Source organism: Sphaeramia orbicularis, chromosome 6 (genome assembly GCF_902148855.1).
Source record: "Sphaeramia orbicularis chromosome 6, fSphaOr1.1, whole genome shotgun sequence".
NCBI classification, from domain to species: domain Eukaryota; kingdom Metazoa; phylum Chordata; class Actinopteri; order Kurtiformes; family Apogonidae; genus Sphaeramia; species Sphaeramia orbicularis.
In genome coordinates this window covers 52,256,879-52,280,204 of record NC_043962.1, presented here as the reverse complement: position 1 = coordinate 52,280,204, position 23,326 = coordinate 52,256,879, and the positions used below count along the sequence as shown (strand labels likewise).

The 23,326-nt window shown below is 37.9% G+C and overlaps 1 protein-coding gene across 1 annotated transcript; it reads left to right on the top strand.

Annotated features, from left to right (window-relative positions):
• Nucleotides 1-4,056: 4,056 nt before the first annotated feature.
• Nucleotides 4,057-22,897, top strand: cav1 (caveolin 1). Its single transcript, XM_030137261.1, has 3 exons — nt 4,057-4,401; nt 5,293-5,460; nt 19,449-22,897. Exons 1-3 carry the CDS (start codon nt 4,366-4,368, stop codon nt 19,788-19,790), a joined length of 546 nt encoding a protein of 181 aa, XP_029993121.1. The 5' UTR covers nt 4,057-4,365; the 3' UTR covers nt 19,791-22,897.
• Nucleotides 22,898-23,326: the final 429 nt, after the last annotated feature.

Genomic DNA, 23,326 nt, shown 5'->3' with positions numbered 1-23,326 from the left:
GCACTGAAGAAGTTAACACAAATGTACCTAAAAAACATCAGTGTTTCTTATTTAATGCTGTGTCCTTTTATTATGTATATATTATTGCATGAATGATCTAAAACCTAAAGGTCCACTTGAATAAACAAGATACCAAACTCCAGAAGCGCCACAGTGCAAATATGCAGATATGTTTTCATGGCTGAAATTTTGCTTTGTCACTTTGGGAAGACAGCCATGTTCATGGGTCAAACTCCATGGGTTTCATTAGTGAATGAATGTTGCAGAAGATGACAGTGTTTTTATCTTTGCTACAGAGTCTCTGAAAATCCAAATGGGTCGTATATGATCAATCAATCAATCAAATTTTATTTTTATAATGCCACGTCATAACAAAAGTTATCTAAAACCATAACCATGAAAACCTGAGAAAATGCATTTTACCCAAATTATTTACATTAGTGGTTGAGAAGTTATTACACATTTTATATCAGTAAATATTTTTGGTTGTAGCAGCTGTTTTGGTTTTTGAGGGTTAATAAGAGTAATGATTGATGTGTTTAAGTGCAGATGTCATGGTTGTGAGGCAGCATGAACAAACCAAAACCCTGGACCTACACAGACCACAGCCAGTGTGAATTAAAGTAATTACACCTGTGCGTTTTCTACCATGACAAGTCAAAATGTCAGCTGTGAAAAATGTCTCTGCAGGAGAACTTTCCATAAAGTGAACTGTGGGCTTAGAACATTGGAAGTCTTTCAGTGAGTTATTCAACTAAAATGAGTATTGACTTCATTCCAGCTCCATTTTCACATGCTATCTTGTGCTATGGCAGAGGTTTTGTCCCCTCTGCCATGAAAGTGCTTAAAAACTGAGGCACGTCAGTCAACAAACCATAAGTAGGATAATGTTTTCATACATGTTGGTTGAATTGTCTGTATTTATGTGTTGAGTGTATGTGTGAAGCACTGGGCTCACTGTGATGTCAATTTATCTACAGCTGCCTATATGTAATTCAAGATAGATTAAGCAATTAAATACAATCTAATCTAGTTAAAGTAATACTAAACACTAACGTTTTTTTTTTTTTCTTAGCTTTGAATCAGTCATGATGAAACACATCAACAAATAATCAGACTTTCAAAAGCAGAGAAACAGCATTTCTTCGAAAAGATAATAGTTTTATTATATTATCATATTTATTTATATTATTATATTTTTTCAGAAATTATGGATGCCTGTGGCAAAGACAAGTGAGCTGTAGCTAAATAAACAAATAACTACTGTGCAGGTGGAAATTATTACTGCTCAACTTATGCATGCTTACCTCTATTCAGAATGAGAACCAGAATCAGAGTATTTTATGAATCCCAGGGGATACATTATACATTCTTACTGCTTCAGTCACTCCTTTCATGAATTTCTATCAGTAAACTAGGCTAAAACCAATCTGTGGGATTACATCACATCCTGAATGTGGGTTGAGAAAAACACACTTTACAAAAGTCATATGAATTGTATGTGCAGACTAATTTTAACATGTATGACTTGCTTACATTGTGTTTAGATCATGTAGTAAACCAACAACATTTAACTTGATCACTTTTCTATGATGAATCTGCTCTTAAAAGTCACCGAAATGAGAATGATTGATCAATTTAAAAGAAAAGGTGAAGTCAGACCAGACATTCTAGGGAAAACATCACTGGCACTGGGTCACAATTATCAGTTTGGGAATCTGTGTTAATGTTATCATCGATGCTCAGTTTCACACCAAGTGAAGAAGCAGCAAAAATGAGTATAGTATATGATATGCTTAGAAAGTTGATGCAAAGTAATATTTTCTGGTGTCTTATTGTTAAAGAAATGAGATATGACAAACACCTTCTGTTATTCATACTTCCCTCAGTGTGTGTAAGTTTCATGATTATCACTGTTCATCAACAGTTTAGCAAAAAGTATGAGGTAAGATGATGTACATACAATTTTTGAAATGCTTTATGTTGAACTAAAATTGGAAGGGTCGATATGTAGTGTTTCTATTTTAAAATATTAAAAATGATCCAATTCTTACCAGAGTAAGAGTGTTTAGAATGAAGAGCTGTGAAGTTCTGTCAAAGATGCCAATGTATTGGATTGTAGAGATATGAACTGAATTTATTTACATTGATGGTTCGGGATTAGTGTGGCCACTAGATGGAGTAGTGAGTCACACTGCTGGTCTCCCATGGTGAGGAAAACTAACACCAAGGTGCCTTTGACCAAAGTGTCAGAAAGTGATGAGATGGGATGAGAATGGCTGAGAGACAACTTTTAGAGTCAAAGAAATTGACTGTGATTATGTATTATGTTTGCTAAATTGCTGTTAGTTGATCCATGGCTCAGACTAAACTGGGCCAGTTCTGACCTTGTTTGGATGATTTCAAACAGATCTTTAATGTTGCTATTGCCAACACAAACCCTACAGAAAACAGAGGTGATTTGTGGTTTTACTGTGGCTGTTTTCTGCCTAAAAAAAAAACAACCTCAGAGCTATAATGTAAACTATCAGCTGACGCAGCTCTTGAAGATTACAAGGCACAGTGTTATTTTGAGCAACAGTCAAAATAAGCGGCGATGAGTTTTATTTTGAAGAAGAAAACTTGATGATACTAAAATACAGATGTGTGTAAACAATGATAGTGTGACTCATTGGTGGTTTTGGTAGTCCTAAGGGTGCTCTGGTACATGACTTCTGCCTGATGGTAAGAATTAAGTGGGCTTTGTTTTTTGAGATTCACGTAAAATGACTTCTGTTCAGAAGTGATTTGAGGTGTGAGCTCACTAGTAGGATTTGTGACATAAAATATTTCAGAATGTGTAATTTTCAAGTTCATTATGTTACATCTTGTGTTGTACGCATTAAAATAGACTTCTAGGTGAGTAGGAAACATTAAGACTAAACCTTTTCAAATTAACATATTTTTTCCATTCACAGCGGAGATGTTCTTTAATCTGTTTTTAGTCAGGTCATTGAACTTATTTTGTAAAATAAAAAATAACAGATCTTACTCAAATTTTGATTAATCCAAAGTACATGTAGGATGTCCTGCAAAACTACTAGATGGAAGTCTAGTTTGGCAGCTCCTGGATGTAAAACAAGAAAAAAAAATTACAAAAAAGTGTCTTTTCAAATCTGTCCTAATGTGACACAACTTTTAATATTTGTCTGTATGCAGTTGAAATGGCTCCATTTATTGATGAAACATTTTGGTGGGCAAGTTTTCTTTTTTTGATTTTTTAGTGTGACTAGTTCTTTTTCATCAGAAATACTAAAACAGTGGACCTTTTAATGACAGGAATGATACTACTGAGCAAAAGTAGCGTCAGTGATAATATACACACCTTGTTTTAATAAAATGGTGAACATGTTCATGATCAATGCTGACACAATAGTAACAAACACAATGAACAAACACCAGCCAAAGGGAATTTTATGGAAAGTAGGAAAAGCACAACTTCCTGAGAGAAGTAACTCCTCACTGAACTGAGTCAATTAGTGTTACACGTTTTTATTAAGAGGAACAAATTAAAATGAACTAATGAGTGTCAGACACATTGTTTCGTTGTCCCACGCACAAACTGCTTGTATGATGTCTGAAAGACTGACAACTTTCTATGTGTCAGCTGGTGACACTCCAAGGTGAGCTGATAAAAGAATGCAAACAAACCAGAGTGACCAGCATGAGCTCCAACATATGGAAGCTTTCAACAGCAGCTCCACTCACTTCAACTCATCCTTAGAATTATAAGTCATATATTTATTTGTGTCCTCCTGTATTTCTTTGTTAAATTAGCCCTGATTGGCTTGAAAAGCTCTCTACATCAACATTAATTTGCTCCATGCCGTCTCCTCTTGTGCTTGATCTCTATTCTGTTCTATTCCGCTCATGATAGCTCCTGCTCCCTGAGGCTATGGCAAACATATCCACACCTTGCCATTCCCCAATTTACGCCCACATTTTCACGGAACAAAAAGCTACTTATACTCTGATCCCCCAAACAAAGTGAATCCCGGTCAGTTACAACAGCCCTTCAGTCTCCAGATCTCAGAGCAGGTTCCACGGCGGTGGTTCTCTGCTCCTGTATCCGCTCACAGGTGACTCCCGTGGGTGCTGCTCTGCGGGACCCGTGGAAACTACACTGACGTTTTTTTTTTTTACTCCCTCAGCTTTGGCATTAAATTCTGGTCACGTTCAGCGGAGAAGGCAGGAGTTAGATCACTTTAGGTCCCTTACTAGAAGAACCCCGGTCTTCTTATTTTGTCTTTACACCTCCCACTTTGCTTCCTATATTGTATTTGTAGTGTGTTTTACCGCGTTAATCTGCACAGACTTGAGGACAGCATGACAGGAGGACTAAAGGACGGCGAATCAGAGGAGGTACAGTAACACTTTGATTACAGCCAGTCACATTGTGCGCAGTTTTTAACATAAAAATAATAATATAAAGAAACCTTAAATCGCTCATTAAGGACGTTCACACTCGTCATTTTCACCTACTTATGAGCGCTTTTACCACACCAGTTAAAGGAATCTGTGAGACCACTGAGCATGCATTAGAGTGTAAGTGTGACATTTCAGCTTCTTGAGCGTTTATTACTTGTGCGCTGAAAGTTTGAGTATCTGTGCGTAAAAGGGGATTTAACACAAGAACCTGTTTCTAAAACATAACATGATCCAAAACCTTGCACAAGTTTTAATTTATCTAACACGTCTTGATAACAAATTAATACAATTTATGTATTCTTAGATAAAATGACAAAAATGGCACCGTCGTAACAAAAAAGTCTTTTCACTGACTTTTAAAGCGATACGCACGTCTTTTTCATGTAGATTGGCATAGGCTACTTGCCTGGTCATTCACTAACTGTTAGTTTATATGGTTAATGTCCAGTATTTGTTGAAAATGTCACATGTTAATTTAGAAAGGCATCTTAAACCGAGAACGCTTCAACCAGCTGGAATGCGCTCTTTACGCATTTCTTCCACCGGTTGCCATGCTTACAGTTACATGTTGTATCACTGTATCTCAGCCCCGGTTATTAGATTTCTGTCTGGGTGGTGAGGACCCCTTGCGGCTGGATTAAGGGGTGTGGTACTTCACTTTCTATTCATTTAAACCCATCCCTGTTCGTGGGGCAGGCTGGCGGTGACTCGCAACTCCAGTCTCTCTCTCCCTCTGAGCGCGCTGCCGCACACTCTCCCTCCTCCTCCTTCTCCTCCTCGTCTTCACTCTCCTTTCTTTCTGCCTTTTCTTCGGGTTCCTGACAGGAGTTTCTGCATTCGCCCTTCATCCGAAAACAAGGGAACATATACAAACCCAACAATAAAGACATGGACAACGACAGCCTGAACGAGAAGACGATGGAGGATGTCCACACCAAAGAGATCGACCTGGTCAACCGGGACCCCAAGCACGTAAACGACGACGTGGTTAAGGTGAGTCAAACCTTTTGTGTTTTAAGTGAGTTTTCTCCCCGTGCTTGTGTTAGATTTTAACGAATATGAGATGCATTGTTTCCAATTTATTCCTAATATGTAAAGTGCGCCTGTAAATGCTCCAAACAAGCAGCAGAACGCATGCCAACTGCTGTAAACGCTGGTGAAAAGCTGTCAAACTAGTAGTGCGCATCTGTGCGCATCGGGGGCGCACGGCACTGCCTCACCGCTGTGATTGCCCTATTAGGAAGAGACTTTGCAGAGGGTTTGAAACTCACCGAAGCGTTACTTACTCAAGCTACCCCGTGCGCAACTTCAACATCCCTAACCCCAACAGAGGAAACATTACGAATTTCCTGTTTTTGGAACGCACATTTCCCACAGTCCTTGTTGTTGCACACGCCTTACTGTCGGGAAAGTAGAATTCTTTCCATAAGAGCAGCCCGACCGCATAAATACAGTTTGTTTATTTTTTTAAAAGGAGTTAGAAGAGGGAGAGAGGAGTGGTGCACGGGGAGTGAGCCACCTGACGCGTCTGGCTGACTGTTGGTAGCGGGGAGCAGCAGCTGTCTGAGCCGCCCTCCTCTTCTGCAGATGGGGCGTCTTTCTTTTCTTTTTTCTTTTCGTCAGAGTGGTGTCAAACTGCTCGCTGGGTGGGACAGGAGGGGTCAGCTCTTTGAAATGCCTGAACTCTGACTTGCTTGAGGAGGGAAACACCCATGTAGCCACTGAGGTTGAGGGGATATCCCTTGCCACTCCCTGCCTCTCCTCCCTCCTTTCCTTCCTTTCTGCTCCTCTCTCTCCCTCTTTGTCAGCGTCAGAGAATAGAGTTTCCAAGTTTTTCTGAAGGCCTTTGAAGGTTAGATTCCACATTTATGATTTTGCATCCTGGAATGATCCTCCTGCATCCTCCCACTTACTGCAGATAAGAACAGTAGAGGAATGTAAAGCTTTACACTCCTACTCCACTGCATGTCAGAGGCAAATTTTGTATTTTTTACTCTATTACATGTATCTAGTAGCTTAAGTTATATCAATCAATCAACCAATCAATCAATCAATCAATCAATCAGTCAGTCAGTCAGTATTAATATAGCATCAAATCATAACAAAAGTTATCTTATGACACTTTACATATAGAGCTGGTCGAAACCAGACTACTTTTGCAGTTTTTATTCCCTTAACTTTTCCTATCTCCAGATATTGGAGATATTTATTCTTAAAGATATTTATTCTTAAAATATTATTCTCAAAACCCTTGGCCTCTTGCTATAGAATGCATCACCTGGAAACTGAAAACAGGCCAATTTCTCTGAGCTAATGAAAAGTTGACCTTTTAGGACAGATGAATATGATGCATCACAGTAGATTAAACTGTCAATAGTTTCTGAAGAAGATAAATGTAATGGACTCATAAATGCAGAAGTAAAATGGATCATCATCATCATGACATCACATATATTAGCAAAAACATATTTGGCTGATAGTACCGCCATACTATTCATAAGTAATGTTTTAAGTGCATAATCATATCTTGTAGTGGAGTATTCTTGCAGTGTGTAGAAATACTGAAATGGGGGATCTAAATACTCACACATCTACTGTCTGAGTGACTTAATACATGCATATTTTATTTAAAAACTGAGTTCAGTGAAGCTTATTGTCTTGTTTTGATGAAAGATACATTGAAAAAAAATAATGAGATGTACATTAAATGCTGCAGTGGATATCTGGAAAAGAAAAGCAGAAGAAGGTGATCTATTTTTAGAGGCAAAATATTTCATCTGTTTCACACCATGTCATGCTCAGCAGATGAAAAATATGTGTAAATCACATGTGGTCCATCATCATCATCATCATCATCATGTTATCATATGCTTAAAAGTCCAAACATCATTTGTGTGTTTTAGATCTGAACTGGTGATATGTGTGCTGTGAGAGAAAAGTCTCCAGTTTCCCTGTTACTTGTTTCTGTTTACGTCTCTTCTTCTACTCTCATCTCTGCCTCCTCTTCATGTTCTTGGTGTGACAGTGAGTCAGACTCATTCCAGTCTCAGAATAGACGGCAGCTTTTACATGGCCCCGCCCCTCTCTAATCAACTCAACAGATTCTGCACAAATTACCACTAATCACATGCAAGTACACTGTAAAACATTAAAACTGCTGCAAAGGCATACAGAGGCTCAGACTTTAAACTTGAAACTAACTTTAATCCATATTCTGAGGCTTCTTTAATCACCTTTGCCCTTAATTTGTCAAATAGTAAAGGGTTGTTTTACATTTTATTGAAGATTTTGCTTAATCACATCATACCCCCTTTAATTATTTAACTTTTGATGTTATTATGAAAACTGAAAAATAGGTGAATACATTATCTTTTCTGCAACAAAATTTCCACCTGTGTCATAACACATGGATGGAATACAACAATCATTATTCTATGCTACATCTCTGTGGCGTCTACTATTATGTTTTGCTGTTTTTTGAGACTATATAGAGGCAGAAAATATATTATGTGTGTTGAACTTTTGGATAGATGGTGGTAGATTATCTTCAATGTTGTTTTTTTATAAAAGGTACTGATTGATCATATGTTATGAGTAACAGCCTTTCAATTTGTGACTTAACTACATTTGGCATATATGATCCATTAAAATGGCTGTTGTGTAAGATACACCCCCAGGATGTGTGGACAGTTACCTTGATATTTAACTGATGATATCCACTTACTTTCAGTTTATATTCTATTTGTTGTATTTTGAGTCGATATACTTCTAAGATATTTCCCAAACCACTCACAGAACATGGCTCTCTTAGTGTCCATGGATAATATTAGATGTCTCAGGTGGAACTGATGAATTTGAGGGAACACACTTACTCAAAAATCAAACCTTGATCTTCCACAGTTAGCTTGATGCTCAGTTCCAGTTGTACTGATCAGTTGCAGTTCAACAGTTTCTAATGAAGTCAAAGATAGTTAATGAGGAGATGATATCAGCTTATTCCAGCTCTAAACTAACCTATAAAGATTCACTACTGCTCCATTTATTTTTTCATTTACGCTTTATATATTTTATTAAATGTCACTTCATTTGCAGGGACATAACAAACTGGCAGTATTTTGAGCAGAGACTGACCAGTTCATATTTTAATCAGCAAAATGTTCAGTATCAGCAGAAGATAGGGCTGCAACTAACAGCAACTTTGGTAATCGATTCATCTGTAGATTGTTTTAACAACTAATCGATTCATCAGATAAAGACAAAAGACTCAATTCTCAAAGATCGGTATTTAACCCAAAGCAAAATAGGCTGCAGACAAGTCACTGATGATTACATCCCTGCAATAGCTTCGGGTGTAGTTAGTGAGCACTAGCTTGTTACCTAGACTTGTTATGGCTAGAGACCAGCTCCAGTTGTAGACTATCAAACTAGCATTGTATATATTAGTTCCAGTCAACGATACGTAACATTAGTCTGGTGGCCTGACAAACAGAGATAGATGAAAACATTATAATGAGGATGACAGTGTCTATCTAGCTAGTGTGCTAAAGTAATCACGACACGAAGGCTGTCTTAAACCAAGTTTACATCATGTTCCCGGTGGCAATGGCCTGATACGTCAAAGCGCCATTGGATTTTGGCCATTTTTTTCTTCATATTCAAATTTTGTTACATAAATGGCGCACTAGTTAAGTCTATAGTAAATCTTAAATTTATACATTTCCAAAGTTTACTGTAAAGTTGCACAGTTTTTGATAAATTACTTTGACGTTGTTCAGTTCATCAGTCTCTAATGAAGTTAAAGTTAATTTCACATGTGCTTTTTAGGACAATATTAGCCTTCAAGCTATAGTATTTCATCTGTGTGTATCTTTTCTGTTAGAAGCCAGAGGTGCTCACATCTCCACCACAGAATTTGAGAGGCCGCTATAATGAGCTTGTAGTTTTTTACAGTGTACTGCATCCCTGAGGTTCTTTGAGGTCATTGAAACATTTCTGCCAAGTGGAAGTGTGTTTGGTGTGCCCCAATGAAAAACACAAGCAGGGAATCCCTTCCAGCAACCCTCACTCTGCAATCATGACCACACACAACCACGCACATACAGGACTCACATGTAATATAGTCCACGTTCATGCACACAGACTTGCCAAAAAGCTGCGTTTGTCCAATCAAAGGAATACGAGCCGTCCTCCTGTAGCGGCAGCAGCTGTCCTCAATCACCTGGCCACATCAAACAGGATCTGTGCTAACACGCATGTGTAGTTTTTTCCTCTGGTAAAGTTGTGTCTTTATTTAGTAAAGAGGAAGGCCTTGAGTCTAGAAGTTGGTGGGGTGTAAATGGCCCTACTGGAGAACATTTCTGAGGGGGAGTTGAGATATTTGAACAGCTGATCCAAATGTCTGAAGGTCATACTGAAAGCATCAATCACTCCCAACGGGATGACAAAGCCTGGTATTGGCTGATTTGGAGACGTTCATCTATTTACTGTGATATTTCCTTCTTCTGACACTGAAGGAATGTAGTTAAATACTGAACTCAAGTAAAAATTCAAGACACAACCAAGACACTCCTACCCAACTTCATCTTAGAGGTAAATATTGTACTTTTTACTCCACTACAGTTGTAACAGCAGCTCTTATTCCCTTTCAGCTGAAGCTGTGATACAAGGAATGATAGAGCAAGCTTTTACACAGCACACTGTCAACAATTAAACCAACGGTTTTCCAACCAAGTGAAGTGCATTTTCTAAGATTATAGTAAAAAATATATAAATGTAATTGTATTTTATTTTATTTTATTTTTGGAAATTATTATATTCAGTTGTCATAGTTCTGTTGGGTTTTTGTTGTTTTGTTTGTTTGTTTGTTTTTTACCAGGGTACATGACCCATTCACTCAGTTCTTTGGTCTCTAGTTCCTTTGTTAGTTTTTAAGGCAGTGTCCATCCAAAAATGTCTTTATCACCTACCACTGGACTGAAATTAAAACTCAACAAGTCAACTCATGGTGGCTTTTTAAAGGTCAATATAATAAACAGAGTTTGACTGAGTACTGTGAGTTTTGAGCAGTTTAATTTTATGTGTTATTTTAATATTCTCAGCATTCAGTCACTATTTGCACCAACATCTACCATTAGTCTATAAAAGTTGTTTTATATGAAATGGTCTGTGTGGAATTTGATCTAAATCATGCTTTTAAGGAAGAAAAGTTTCATCACATTCACTGTAACTGTTGCATTTCATTCCACCTGCTCCAGCCTCTTTGTTTTTGATAGTCCTGCAGATTTCAAGGAAACTGGATGTAGTTGCTCCAATAGTAGCATACTGTAACAACACTGTGTGACATACAATATTATATCAGCCTGAGAAACCAAACCAGGACTTCCACTGGAAGTAAACTCACCACAGAGCTGGATCTGAATATTTTATTCCAACACTGTTCCAAACTCAGCTCACCTCAGTTGGATTTGTTTCTATTCAAATATGATGCAAATTTCTACACAATGGGAAGACGCTAAAAGTGTACTGCAACACAACCAAACATCCACATCAGGTATTCACATTAAATAGAACAGACTTTATAAGGGGGTGTCACGGTGGTGCAGTGGATAGCGCTGTCGCCTCACAGCAAGAAGGTCCTGGGTTCAATACCAACAACAGTCTGTGCGGAGTTTGCATGTTCTCCCCGTGCTTGTGTGGGTTCTCTTCATGTACTCCAGCTTCCTCCCACCTTCCAAAGACACGCACTAATAGGTTCATTGGTTGAACTGACTTGCCCATAAGTATGAATCTACGTCAGCCCCGCGATGAACTGGCAACACATCCAGGGTGCACCCCACCTTCACCCATAGATAGCTGGAATAGGCTCCAGCACCCCTGCAACCCTCTCAAGGATAAAGCAGTTCAGAAAATGAAAGAATGACTTTATAAGTGGTGGTATTAAATCTTAGTTAATAAACAGCATTCATTACATACTTTGAAAACATACAAACATCTTAATTTTCCTACTATTAATGATGTAAATGGAGTCTTGTTTAAATAAATTAAATTTAGCACAGTGTGTGTGTGTGTGTGTGTTGGTCTCATATGCCCACTACCAATCATCCTAATCTCTCTCCTAAAACCAAACTAAACATTTACCCGACAACCAAAGCCCTCGAACCAACAAAGACTCCATTAACATAGCGTGTCCTGACCTTCTCCTCCAGGGATCCACTTTGTCTATTCAGGCGAAGTTGACAGTCTGAAGATAGAGCTCTGGAAACAGAACATCACTGTGTTTACTTAATAATACCATTGCCATGGCAACTGGTCATATGCTGACCCTGAGACTCCATTGTTTCATGTCCGACATCTGATTGGACAGCACAGAACCATACTTTGAGTCAGCATTAACTCTGCTGCTCCAGTAAAAGCCTCAGTGTTCAGGAAAGGTTTGATGTTGTATACAGGCCTGTTTTCTCCTGAGCTCACTGCTAACCCTTGTCATTCAATCATTATTAAACCTAGAGGATGAGGCTCATAATTGGTGCCTTTTTAGATTATTTATTGATCAGAAACATATTTCATTCCCTTGATTAAACTTTATTAGATTAGATTAAGCTTTATTTTCATTATCAGTGCAATGCGGTTTGTCATCCAATTATAATAGGGCTCAGAAGTAGAGCAATTACTGAAAAGTAAACTCATTCGTTCCTTCATTCCTTCATTTCCTGAGCTGTTTTATCCTCGAAAGGGTCATAGGGGTGCTGGAGCCTATCCCAGCTAAGTTTTGGGTGAATGTAGGGTACACCATGGACGTGTCGCCAGTTCATTGCAGGGTTAACATATAGAGACGAACAACCATTCACTCTTATATTCACACCTACGGGCAATTTAGAGCAACCATTTAACCTATTGGTGCATGTCTTTGGATGGTGGGAGGAAGCTGGAGTACCTGGAGAGAGCCCATGCAAACTATACATAGAAAGGTCACAGAAAAGTAAAGTCTTCTCCAAAAACACAAAAAGTGCTACAATTAAATGTCAACATAACAACACTGAAAAAGAACACACTCTATAGACTCACAAAAGAAAACACTCACAGAGGGTCAGAAGAGATGATTCAAAGGAGTATTATTGTGTATTTATCTGCACAGTGCACACCCTCTGTCTGGATTTTCAGTTTTCCTTGTTTTGCTGATCTTTTGGTATTTGTATCTCCAGCCAGCCGACTACAGGATCATACACTATAAAGGTGGTGCAATATGAAAACAAAGCAAGTCTGATTCATACTCTTTTCTGTGGTATGATGCAGATCTGTCAGAGAGAAAAAAGGGGTGAAGTGAAAAGAATTTGGTGGCCAAAGGTCCTCCTTATGAATGTGATATTCATAACTCTGATAAGAAGCTGGACATAATGTGAGAGGAATGGCTGGATGGGATGTCTTAACTTTGTCTTAACTGAACTGATTAGATTTATGTGGCTTCACAAAATATGTTTTAGCTGTAACTTGAGGGTAATAATAATGAATTACAATAAAGGTTTATGTTTATTTTGAGTAAAATAAAATCAGTTCATTTAAATGTCATATTTTACAGTAAATCTCAAGTCAATATGTATAAACATAAATGCTTAAAGTAAATCATACATTTCATTTTAAAGTTATTGAAAGGTTCTTTATAGAGACAGAGTGAGTCAGACAGAGCTCACTAGGCATGGCAACATGTAGTTTTTCTACCATGTGATTTGATTTAATTAAGACATTTTTCCTTCATCAAAAGTCTTTTAACAAGGTTACATCTATTGTCATTCAAGTCAGAATAGCATTACCAAGCCTATAGCTACCAATGTGGTGCTTTGGACATACAGAAGGAAGGCCACTACATCAAGAAATTAGGCTGTGATGCAAGAACAGTGGACCATCTGACTGAATCTTAACTCAATTAAAATTGAAAGATGTGTACCAGGGAGAACAGGATATAATTATGATGTAATGACATTTAATATCTTTAAGGTCAAAAGTAAACTGATATCATAGTAAAATAATATACTAAAATAAACATAAAATACTTTTTCTGTTCATTATTCAACACTACACTCTTCGGTAAAAATAGTAAATGAACATTGTTTTTCTTGAATCATACATGTCATCATACAAAAATACCCTTTGTATCTTTTTTATGAAATTCCTTCAAAGTCTTCCCTACATATATTATACAAGTCTGGACAGACATGGATGTAAACTGCAATTTCACTAGTTGGCAGTGGCAAACAACTGTGAGGCAGTAATTACAGTCCTTTATATAAAGATGATTTCACTGTGTAGTCATGCCAAAACCCAAATTAACAGCAAATTACTTAAACAAAATAAAAATCTTACAACCTGATGAGTTGAAACTAAAGTGGAGATTTTTTTAATATTCTGGAGCTAATGATGATGGTTTACCTCATAATGCTGTATACTGAACAGTATTTAAAAAGCTCCAAACCTGGACAGAAAACACCAGCAAACAGGTCAGGTTTATGAAGCTGAAAGCCTCCATCATCCTGCTGTGGTCGTGTTTGTGCCACTCTGCAGAAGGCTTTCATTTAGTCTCAATCAAAGTTCTGGAAACTGGCGCAGAGTGGGTCCACTCTAAAATTTGTAGCTGTGGAAAAATTAAATGGACGCTGCATTGGTTTTGTGGCTGCAGTCAAATTTATATTATAAGGCTGTAGCTGAGTGGAGACAGTCGGTGCTGTGAGAAAGGCTTTATGCTCTTTGGAGGAAAAGAATTGGACTCACAAGTTTCTGTTTCAAGTCAAAGAAATTGAGAGAACTGCCGAGATATTTGAGCAGCTCCATTCCAAACTAAAACTGTCCAGGATCGGAAAACATGACATTTACACTTACACTGTGCATAACAGCTTGACACAATTCCAAAATATGTTTGATTAAGGTTACAGTGTGTTAAACATGCTCATTTAAAGATACAGTTCAGTTAAACAGATAATAATGGTATCGTATTAAAGTAGTGCTGTTTATATTGATCTATGCTTGTAATACAAGCAATTCATGCAACATATGGAAAATAAACTATAGCCACTTTTACACAGAAATCCTGGAAAACAGGCGAGATGGTGATACAACCTTTTTTATACCACTGAACAATTTCCCCAGCCAAGCCAAAGGAGTAACAGAGGTAAGACAGGCGGGACTTTTACACAGCGGACGTGCGTTCCGGAATCAAAGGGACAGTGATGCAGCGCTCATTTTTAAATCCCCTGATGAGGGAGGGTCTATCTGTGCCAGGGATCACTATCACCAAAACGTCACACCATGATTTCAGAACGAGAGGTGTTCCTTTTACATAGCATTCCGGAATCATGATCCCACCTTTATCACGGCTCTGTTACTACCTCCAGAGACGTTACAAAGTCACAATAAAGGTGGGACCAAATGATCCCACCATTTTGTTTACACAGACGTCATTTCGGAATCAAGGCAAAATATTCCCACAACAGAAGTGCTGTGTAAAATGGGCTTATATGTACATTTTCAAAGGAGCATTGCATTGCTTGAGTACTACATTGCTTAGAAGCTGCTCAATAATTACAATTTCTTCTTGAGCTATGCTTTAACAATCAAAAATATGTCATATTTTTGAGTTTTCTTTTTAAATATTGTTTGTTTTACAAGACTTTTTGTGGTATACTCTTAAAATCTTGCTCTTTGGAATTCAGAAACAAGCCTTTAAAAAAAAACTGAATTAAAGAAACTTGCATTATTATCCCTGCAGGGAAGTTTTGTCTCGGAATTTTACCCATCCTAATACATACAACACCTGGCATTAGCAATTACAAGTAGCATATAGCTCACATAAGGTGAGGTGACACTGAAGGTGCTCAGGGACAAACTCCAGATGCACCATGGTCAGATGCATAAAGTACATGTACCTGTTTTTAAATTATTCTATTAGTCCTCTGTTACTAAAATTACTCAATTTATTTAAATAATTATAATTTCCTCTATTAAAACACTGTTCACTATTTATTAGTCTCTTCATATAGTTCTAAAACTACTGAGGGTCAATGTCCCAGATGGGTAAAGAAACCAGAAAATATCTAAACAAACAAGATAGACTCAGAAAATGTTCACTATCTATTTGTAAAAAAAAAAAAAAAAACAAAACAGTTAAAATTGATTAAAAAGTTATTTTAAAAAAACTAGTCCAATACTTTAATGAACCCTAGTGAATTTCTTAAATGGCAGCAGGTGTAAGGTCTTCAGAGCACTTCATGTTCCCATTTTACTATCCATGTGACACTGGATAATATCTGAGTAACTTATTGATATTGGGGCCATTAGGCCTCCGTACGCCAAAGTGTCTGTTTGAAGAGACACAGTCTCCAAGTAACTGTAAAATAAATATTGACTATGTGCTCAGAAGCCTATGGAGAGGAAGAGAGGGAGACGTGACGTTGTGTTTACAGTGAGCAAGTTGCTACTTTTCCCTCCATCCCTGAAACAGACCGGGTTGTAAACACTTGGCGATCACCCATTTAAAGGCCTGAGAGATGTGTTTACAGTGTCCTGGGTCACCTCAATGGGAGGTGGAGCAGGGGCTGACAACTCTGTTCCAAAGGTATCAAGTCATTTAAGTATTTATTCCATTAAGTGAGTATTACAGTTGATTATTGGTCAATAGCATTTGCATTACCAGTGAAGAAACTTTAATCTGAATTCATGTTTGGGCCCTTTTGACAGTCATGACAGATTCAGGTCATTTAGAGCTATACACAAACAAAAGGAGTTGAAAATCCAATAAGAGAGCACAAAGTGCCCGAAAAGGCTTTATACAAACACAGCCTGGCCAAAAAAAAGTCCCCACTTTGATTTAACTGTTCAAATCCTTGCAGTGATTAATATATTACATTTCTTGAATGCTAACTGATGCAATTAATAGCCTCTCATTTATAAAACAACCATCGTTTGAAGTGTGTAAAGATTGAATTGGGTTTGAATGGAAAAAGGTCAAGTGGTCTGATGTGTCCAGTTTGACCCCATTCTAGAATAACAGGGTGCATCAGGGTGAGAAGAGAGAGGGATGAAGTGATTACTCATCATGCCTAGTGGCTGCAAGCCTGTGGGGGCAGGGTTATGATTTGGGGTTGCTTTAGTTGTTCAGGTCTAGGTTCAGCAACGTTATCTGTTCAAAAAAGAATGTTTGAAATAAATGTTGTGATGTTGAATACGTTACGTTATGTAATGTTATAATCAAAGCTCAAGGCTGTCCAGTGAAATATTAGCATGTGGGACATTTGTTTGGCAAGGCTGCATGTGTGAATGAAGCCTAATAATGTTGATTACCTCCTGGTGGCAGGACAGAACCATTATTTAACAAAAAATGGCCAAAACTTTATATATAGAGTTTATTAAGTCATCATCTGTCTCACCAGTGTTTTTCTAAGTTATTGTTGATACAAAGCAGGTAACTGAAAGCGGTGATAATCGATCAAGGTCAGGTGCCACATTCCTACATTTCTACCCTACGCAATCTGCAAAATTCATCAAAGAGGAAGTATGAAACTGATATTTTCAGTTTTTCATAATGGGAGAAAAAATCATCATGCCATTCATCTCATGCATATCTCTCTTTATGGTCCAGATGCAGAGAGAGATGTAATGGTGATGGTGTTGTACTTAAATTTGCTACAATGTCTGCATTTGTGAAGAAACCTGTCCACAGAAAGTATTCCTGTGTCTAGAAAACATGCAGCAAATGAATTAATGTTTCATTTGTCATGAGCTTTTTACCAAAATTCAGATGTAGCCCATTTGCATTCACTAACATTTTAATTTCTAATTGTCAACAACTATTACACAATAAAAGGTAATACTTGTAGTTGCTTAAATCATATTAGCATACTTTTCTTATTTCTCACTATCTTGTTAATTTAACTCATGTACTTTGAGTATTTACTCATTTTCTCTTAAAGAAGTATAAAACTAAGTTCATCTGAGAAAACAGGACTTGAAACTTCATGGTCATGTCATGGTCGAGTCAAAGTCCAGTCCAGTCCAGTCCAGTTGGTGGCGTTGATTTACTTCTTTAAGCACCTTTTAAGGAGGTTTGCCAACTGCCAAATACGCCACAGAAGAAGAAGTTATGAGGCGCTTAGTTAGTTAATGACTGTCGATGAGCAGGAGGGGAGCACTTAAGTTTTCTGAGGCAACTTGGAAGGTAATTTTAGACGGAAATGAGCATTAGGATTCCCAGAAACCCCAGAAGTGAACAAACACATGCTACATTGTTGTGCTGTAACATGCACACACACACTGATTTGAACCGCTGCTTACATGTCAAGGTTCCTTACTTTAAGTTTCACAGAGCAATCAGGCTCTACAGGTGTGCTTAAGCTCTTCCATCAATGTGGTTGAAGGTGTGATCAGCCAGAACACCTGTTGTTTGAGCAGCCATTTTGAAACACCATGAGTTAATGTGGCCTTGCTCGTTCTAGTGTGGAAATCCTACGTATTCTCAACCTTTTGGCCTCTCCGTAGGGGAAGACCTTCCTCTTTCATATCTCATGAGGAGAGTCTCTCGTGCAAAAGAAAAACCCAAAACCAAACAGAGATCCTTCACTTCCTTTTCTACCTCAATTCTTGTCTAAATGCATAAAGTTACCCATGTACTGCTTACATGTATGTGTGTTGCAGGGTTATTATGAATAAAAAATAACCCTGCAAACTAATCATTCTTTGTTGTGCTTTCTTCAGTTATTTAAGTTGCTTACACTTAGAAAGATCAATTTAATTATACTTGATACTTTTAAACAGATTAATAAACTTAGCTAGTAGATATTAAGTAAACTGAACTTAAGACTAATGATCATGTTTACTTGCCTGTTTTGAGCGCAACCAGTTTCCTAGATTTTATTAAGTGAGATCAACTTGTCATATTTTAGAGTGTATGTAATGACATAACAATGTTACTTGCAGTGAGTTTTCTTTGAATATCTGGATGAGGTTTGAGTTCCTGTAGGTGTCAAACAATCACTGTTGTTTTCCTTCTTCAAAAATTCTTCACAAACCACAAGTGAACCACTCCACTTCCTTTGCACTACAAGACTTTTCCAAAAGTGAGTGTTTGGAAAAGCAGCTGGTAAAGTGCTAAATGTTTGAATTTAACCGGAGTGTCATTGACAAAGTTTGGTGGAAATGTTTTCCGAACTGCAGATGCCAGAGACAGTGCGTGGAGCAACTGGTATTTGGGGTGGGGTAGAAGATGTCAGAGCCTGTACCAGTCACAGAGAGAGCAGATGTAAATCTTATCAGGAATCCCACCCATCCATTTCTGAATAGAGAGTGAAGCTGCTGATTTATGTGGAAATAATGAATTCATAGTCACTCAGTGGTTTTATATGTGCTGCATCAGGAAATATTGTGAAACAGTTACATACTGTAATGTTGTGAAAGAAAGTACTGCAAGTGCTTGGGTACGTCTACATTACCTGAGTACTTCTACTTTATAGTTAAGTTAATATCAATGTTTGGGAGTTTTTGAGTTTTTATTTTCTTTTGGTTAATGGTTTAGGCTTTAGAGGGTTAATTAGAGAAATTGTCTTGGTTTATGCAAGTTTTCTATCTTATTTCAGTTCATGTTGTGTTACTCCTAATTGTTTTTGAAACCTGCTATTTTTTTAATTAGTGAAAATATATATATTTATATATATATATATATATATATTTTTTTTTTTTAATTTTTATTATGTTAGCTGTCATTAACTAAAAACACTGGCCAAAATAGATTAAATATTTATGATCTTGATCTTCACAGTTAAAACTTACAGATGATACAGTTACTTACTCCTCAGGATTGTGTGGTTTGATATATTTTTCTTCTTTCCAATTAAACAACATAGCTTCCATCAGATTTGGATTCTTCTGTTGTTAGCAATAAAATCCACAATTCCCCCTTTTTTCCATAAATTTTTTAAGCCTCATCCTTCTTTTGTGCTTAGGTGGACTTTGAGGATGTCATCGCTGAACCTGCAGGGACCTACAGCTTTGATGGCGTGTGGAAAGCTAGCTTCACCACGTTCACTGTCACCAAGTACTGGTGCTACCGGCTGCTGACGGCACTAGTTGGCATCCCGCTGGCACTCATCTGGGGAATCTTCTTTGCCATTTTGTCCTTCCTGCATATCTGGGCCGTGGTGCCGTGTGTCAAGAGCTACCTGATCGAGATCCACTGTGTCAGCCGGGTCTACTCCATCTGTGTGCACACCTTCTGTGACCCGCTGTTCGAGGCTATGGGCAAGTGCCTCGGCGGTATGCGGATCCGCATGTCCAAGGAGGTGTAGCAGCCTGGAAGAGGAGGAGGATTCATGGAAAGAGGGGAGGGAGAATGGGGGGGTGATGGAGCAACACAGATGGAGGGAAAAGTCAAAGAGCAAGAGGAAAAACACCTCTGGGAAGCAAGAGGTGAGACATGTCCAAAGAACGGGGATGTTTGGAAGTGAAGGGGCGTGGTCACACATCACCTGGCCCCGCCTCTTTATACCAGCTGTTTTTATTTCTCTCCAGTGTTGATGGTCCCAAACGGGTGGGCACAGGAAATTAAAGGGTTGTTATCTGAGGTTTTTGTTCTTTTGTTTGTGTTCTCTCATTTTTTTCTTCCTCTTCATACTAGACGTGTTTCCATATAACTGTCAAGCTAATTTGAAGCAAACATTTTGTGTCACAAAAAAAGGAAAAAAGAAATCAAACTGCTAGTTAGGAGAGACTAAACTGGGCAGAGCATAGATTGAAAACCACAAACAAAACCAGAATTTGCCAAAGATAAAAAATAAAAAAACAAAATAATAATAATAATATTCATGGTAACCATCTATGGGAGAAATATTGAGATCAAAAAATGTAGCAATGCAGGGCCCTGTGACAGATAATGCACACCTGCTGAAAATGTCAGACTGGTTTTTGCACTGGGAAATCCAACAAACAGCTTTTCTTTCTTCCTAATTAGTCATGAGTTTAATGTTTGCTGTCAGAACTGAATCAAAAAACATGTTTCCATCTCTTGATCTTGCAAACCACGTGTTTGCCAACTATCAAAAAACACTGAAGAAGAAGAATTACTTTGTAGCTAAATCTGGGGCTGCACATCTTTTCTCCCCAAGATAGTTTTTTTTTGTACATGGTCGCTGTTGAATAAAACAGACTACATTAAAATACACTAGCCATGTTTTTAGTGAATATCCACAAAGACTACAGATGTCTGTTGTTCTTTTTCATCCTTTCTAAAGCTAGAAGCAGCTGATTTGATGTTCACTACATCATCAGAGAGGTTTTTACATTCCATTAATTGCATCAAAAATCTCCCAAAGCTTTATAAAATTTGGGTTGAATTTGTTGTTTCTATCCACACTTTCTTCAAAATGCTCATGAAATATGGAAACATAGCTACTTTAAAGCTTCCAATATCTAAATTTGGTTTTATTTTTCCTTTTTTTGCTACATGATGTAAATTCCTTCCATTGTTACTATTTTTCTGTGGAAATCTTTCTGTGAAGTGTAGGTGTCAGGGCTTTTATCCGTTTGCTTTGGGAGGGAGGGGGGCAGAACACCAGGACATCGGGACATCGGGGAGGTCACAACAAAAACAGAGAATGACAGAACACCGCCGAATTCTGCCTGACTCAGCAGGAAACCAGACCAGCATGACCCGAGCACCTCCCGCACCCAACAATTGACCAACCCTCCCCCGCCTCTTCCCAGCTTTAACAGTCAGTCTGACACACTGATCCTGACCTTGCATGGCACCTGTGTCGCCTCGCCAGCAACTCGCCGTCCGCCACCGCCATTGCACCGCCACAGTGATGCAAATGTCTGCATCTTGGCTCAGTCACTCTGTGCACTTGCTGCTTTACTCTGCTTTCACATCAAAGATCATCATCCTCACCATTGCATCAACAGAGGTTTCTTATTTGATGCTGTCATGGGTGTTTCAGACTAAATTAGACCTTTGACTTTCTTGTGACTCTAAAGGCACATTATCATAGTTCGATAGTGAATGCTTTTTTTTATCTACACTTATGAATATGAAGAAGTTTGGGGTTACTTTCAGTGCCATTATTTTTATGTGCAGTATGGGTGTTTATGCAGAAAATAAGTCAGAATAGAACTTTAACTAATGCAGCCAGTCACTGGAATAAAATGATACCTTTGTACATTTCTGCAAATCACAGATATATATAATCTCACTATAATTTGTCATAGCAGGATCTGTAATGCATAGAGACAGAAGTTTATGTTTAGGTTAAACGCTTTTCTGTGGGATAGAAAAAGTTTGTGGTTTAGTTCAAAAATGACCAAATATACTGGCAGTTTCATTCATTCATTCAAACATTTAAATTACTGCATTTTCTGTCATCTGCAATGATGTCAAGATAAATAATACCTGGCTAGAGGATGGATGGATGGATGGATGGATGGATGGATGGATGGATGGATGGATGGATGGATGGATGGATGGATGGAAAAATAAATTCAGAACGGACAATACTTTGTGGATACAACTGCATTTGATATCAAAGTCCATGTATTTAGTTTGTTAATAATAAACCGTGTTATCTTTTCGTATCTCCAAAGTACTGCCATTGCCTAGATCTCATGACAAGAAATGTAATAATATGTCATTTATGAGAGGTATTATTTCTATCACAACAGTAAAAGCACCTTGAGAAGTCAAAACACTATCATACTGGTATACATGCATTTGACAATGTTGATGTGAAACATATTTTTGATGGAAATTATATGTATCCATGTTTTGTGGAAGTGCGCAATGGCACCATTTCATTCTTGCATCTGTGTTGGCTGACTATGGCCTGATTCCAGTGCATTAATATTTTAGTGTATTAACAAAAGCCTCATTTAACATCTGTAAAGGTGATGCAGTTCAACCAGACACTTCTGCTCCCGAAAAGCTACTTTCCCGGATTAATGCATTGGAATAAACACAATGTGAGGTGGAATGTGTGATTTTTGGATGCCTTTTGTTTTTTTAATTATCTGGACATGCTGTTGCACCCTCCCGCTGTTAATGTCTTCATTTCATTTTTATTTGAACCCCCTGACTAGTTTATGCTGCTTTAACTGTGGACATGATGCTCAGAAGCATCAAACTAGCACCTCCCACTTCAGAGATAGGTGAGGGAGGCCTGAGTGGGGTCGCCGGGATGTGAGGGGATGGGGGATTATTGTTTTACCGAGACACTCAAAGCTCACTTGACTCCGTCACCATCAGTCAACTTGCTGTCTTCTCATAGGGATGGTAATATAATAGCACCTGTTTTTTGTAATTGAGTTTTCAAACTCTAAAGGTGATATTTTTATAAGAAATGATTTTCCTGCCTTGCTCTTACTGTACAATATCACGCTGTGCACATTAAAATTTAATATAATCCAGTGTGCATGTGTATATATTTTTTGTAATGTACATTACATTAACAGTATAAATGAAGTAATCACTAGCATGCGCCACCTCATAAACGTTCAATGACAACAGAGGACTTTGTTGTTCATTTATTCAGCTCATCCCGTTATCATTCACTTATGAGTCATACCAAACAGGATTATGCTTTAGCTTTTCAGTCAATACTGTACTTGTTGAATGGTTTTATTCATCTGTTCAGTCAGTGGGAACCTTCCAGCTGAAACTACTGGTGGAAAAAACACATAAGACTGAAGCTGGAAAACAATTTCCAGGAGCAGTGCCCCCCCAAAAATCTGAAGTTTAGGACAATTCAGATCCTGTACTTCAGTAAAAATACTTATACTCCCTGTGAAAATATTTCACTTCTGCATTACAATCCTGACTTAAATAAACGTATGCAAT

Coding starts and splice junctions, on each gene's coding strand:
- cav1 (XM_030137261.1), top strand. CDS start 4,366: ATGACAGGAGGACTAAAGGACGGCGAATCAGAGGAG. Junction 4,402..5,292: donor AGGACGGCGAATCAGAGGAG/GTACAGTAACAC, acceptor GGTTCCTGACAG/GAGTTTCTGCATTCGCCCTT. Junction 5,461..19,448: donor TAAACGACGACGTGGTTAAG/GTGAGTCAAACC, acceptor TTTTGTGCTTAG/GTGGACTTTGAGGATGTCAT.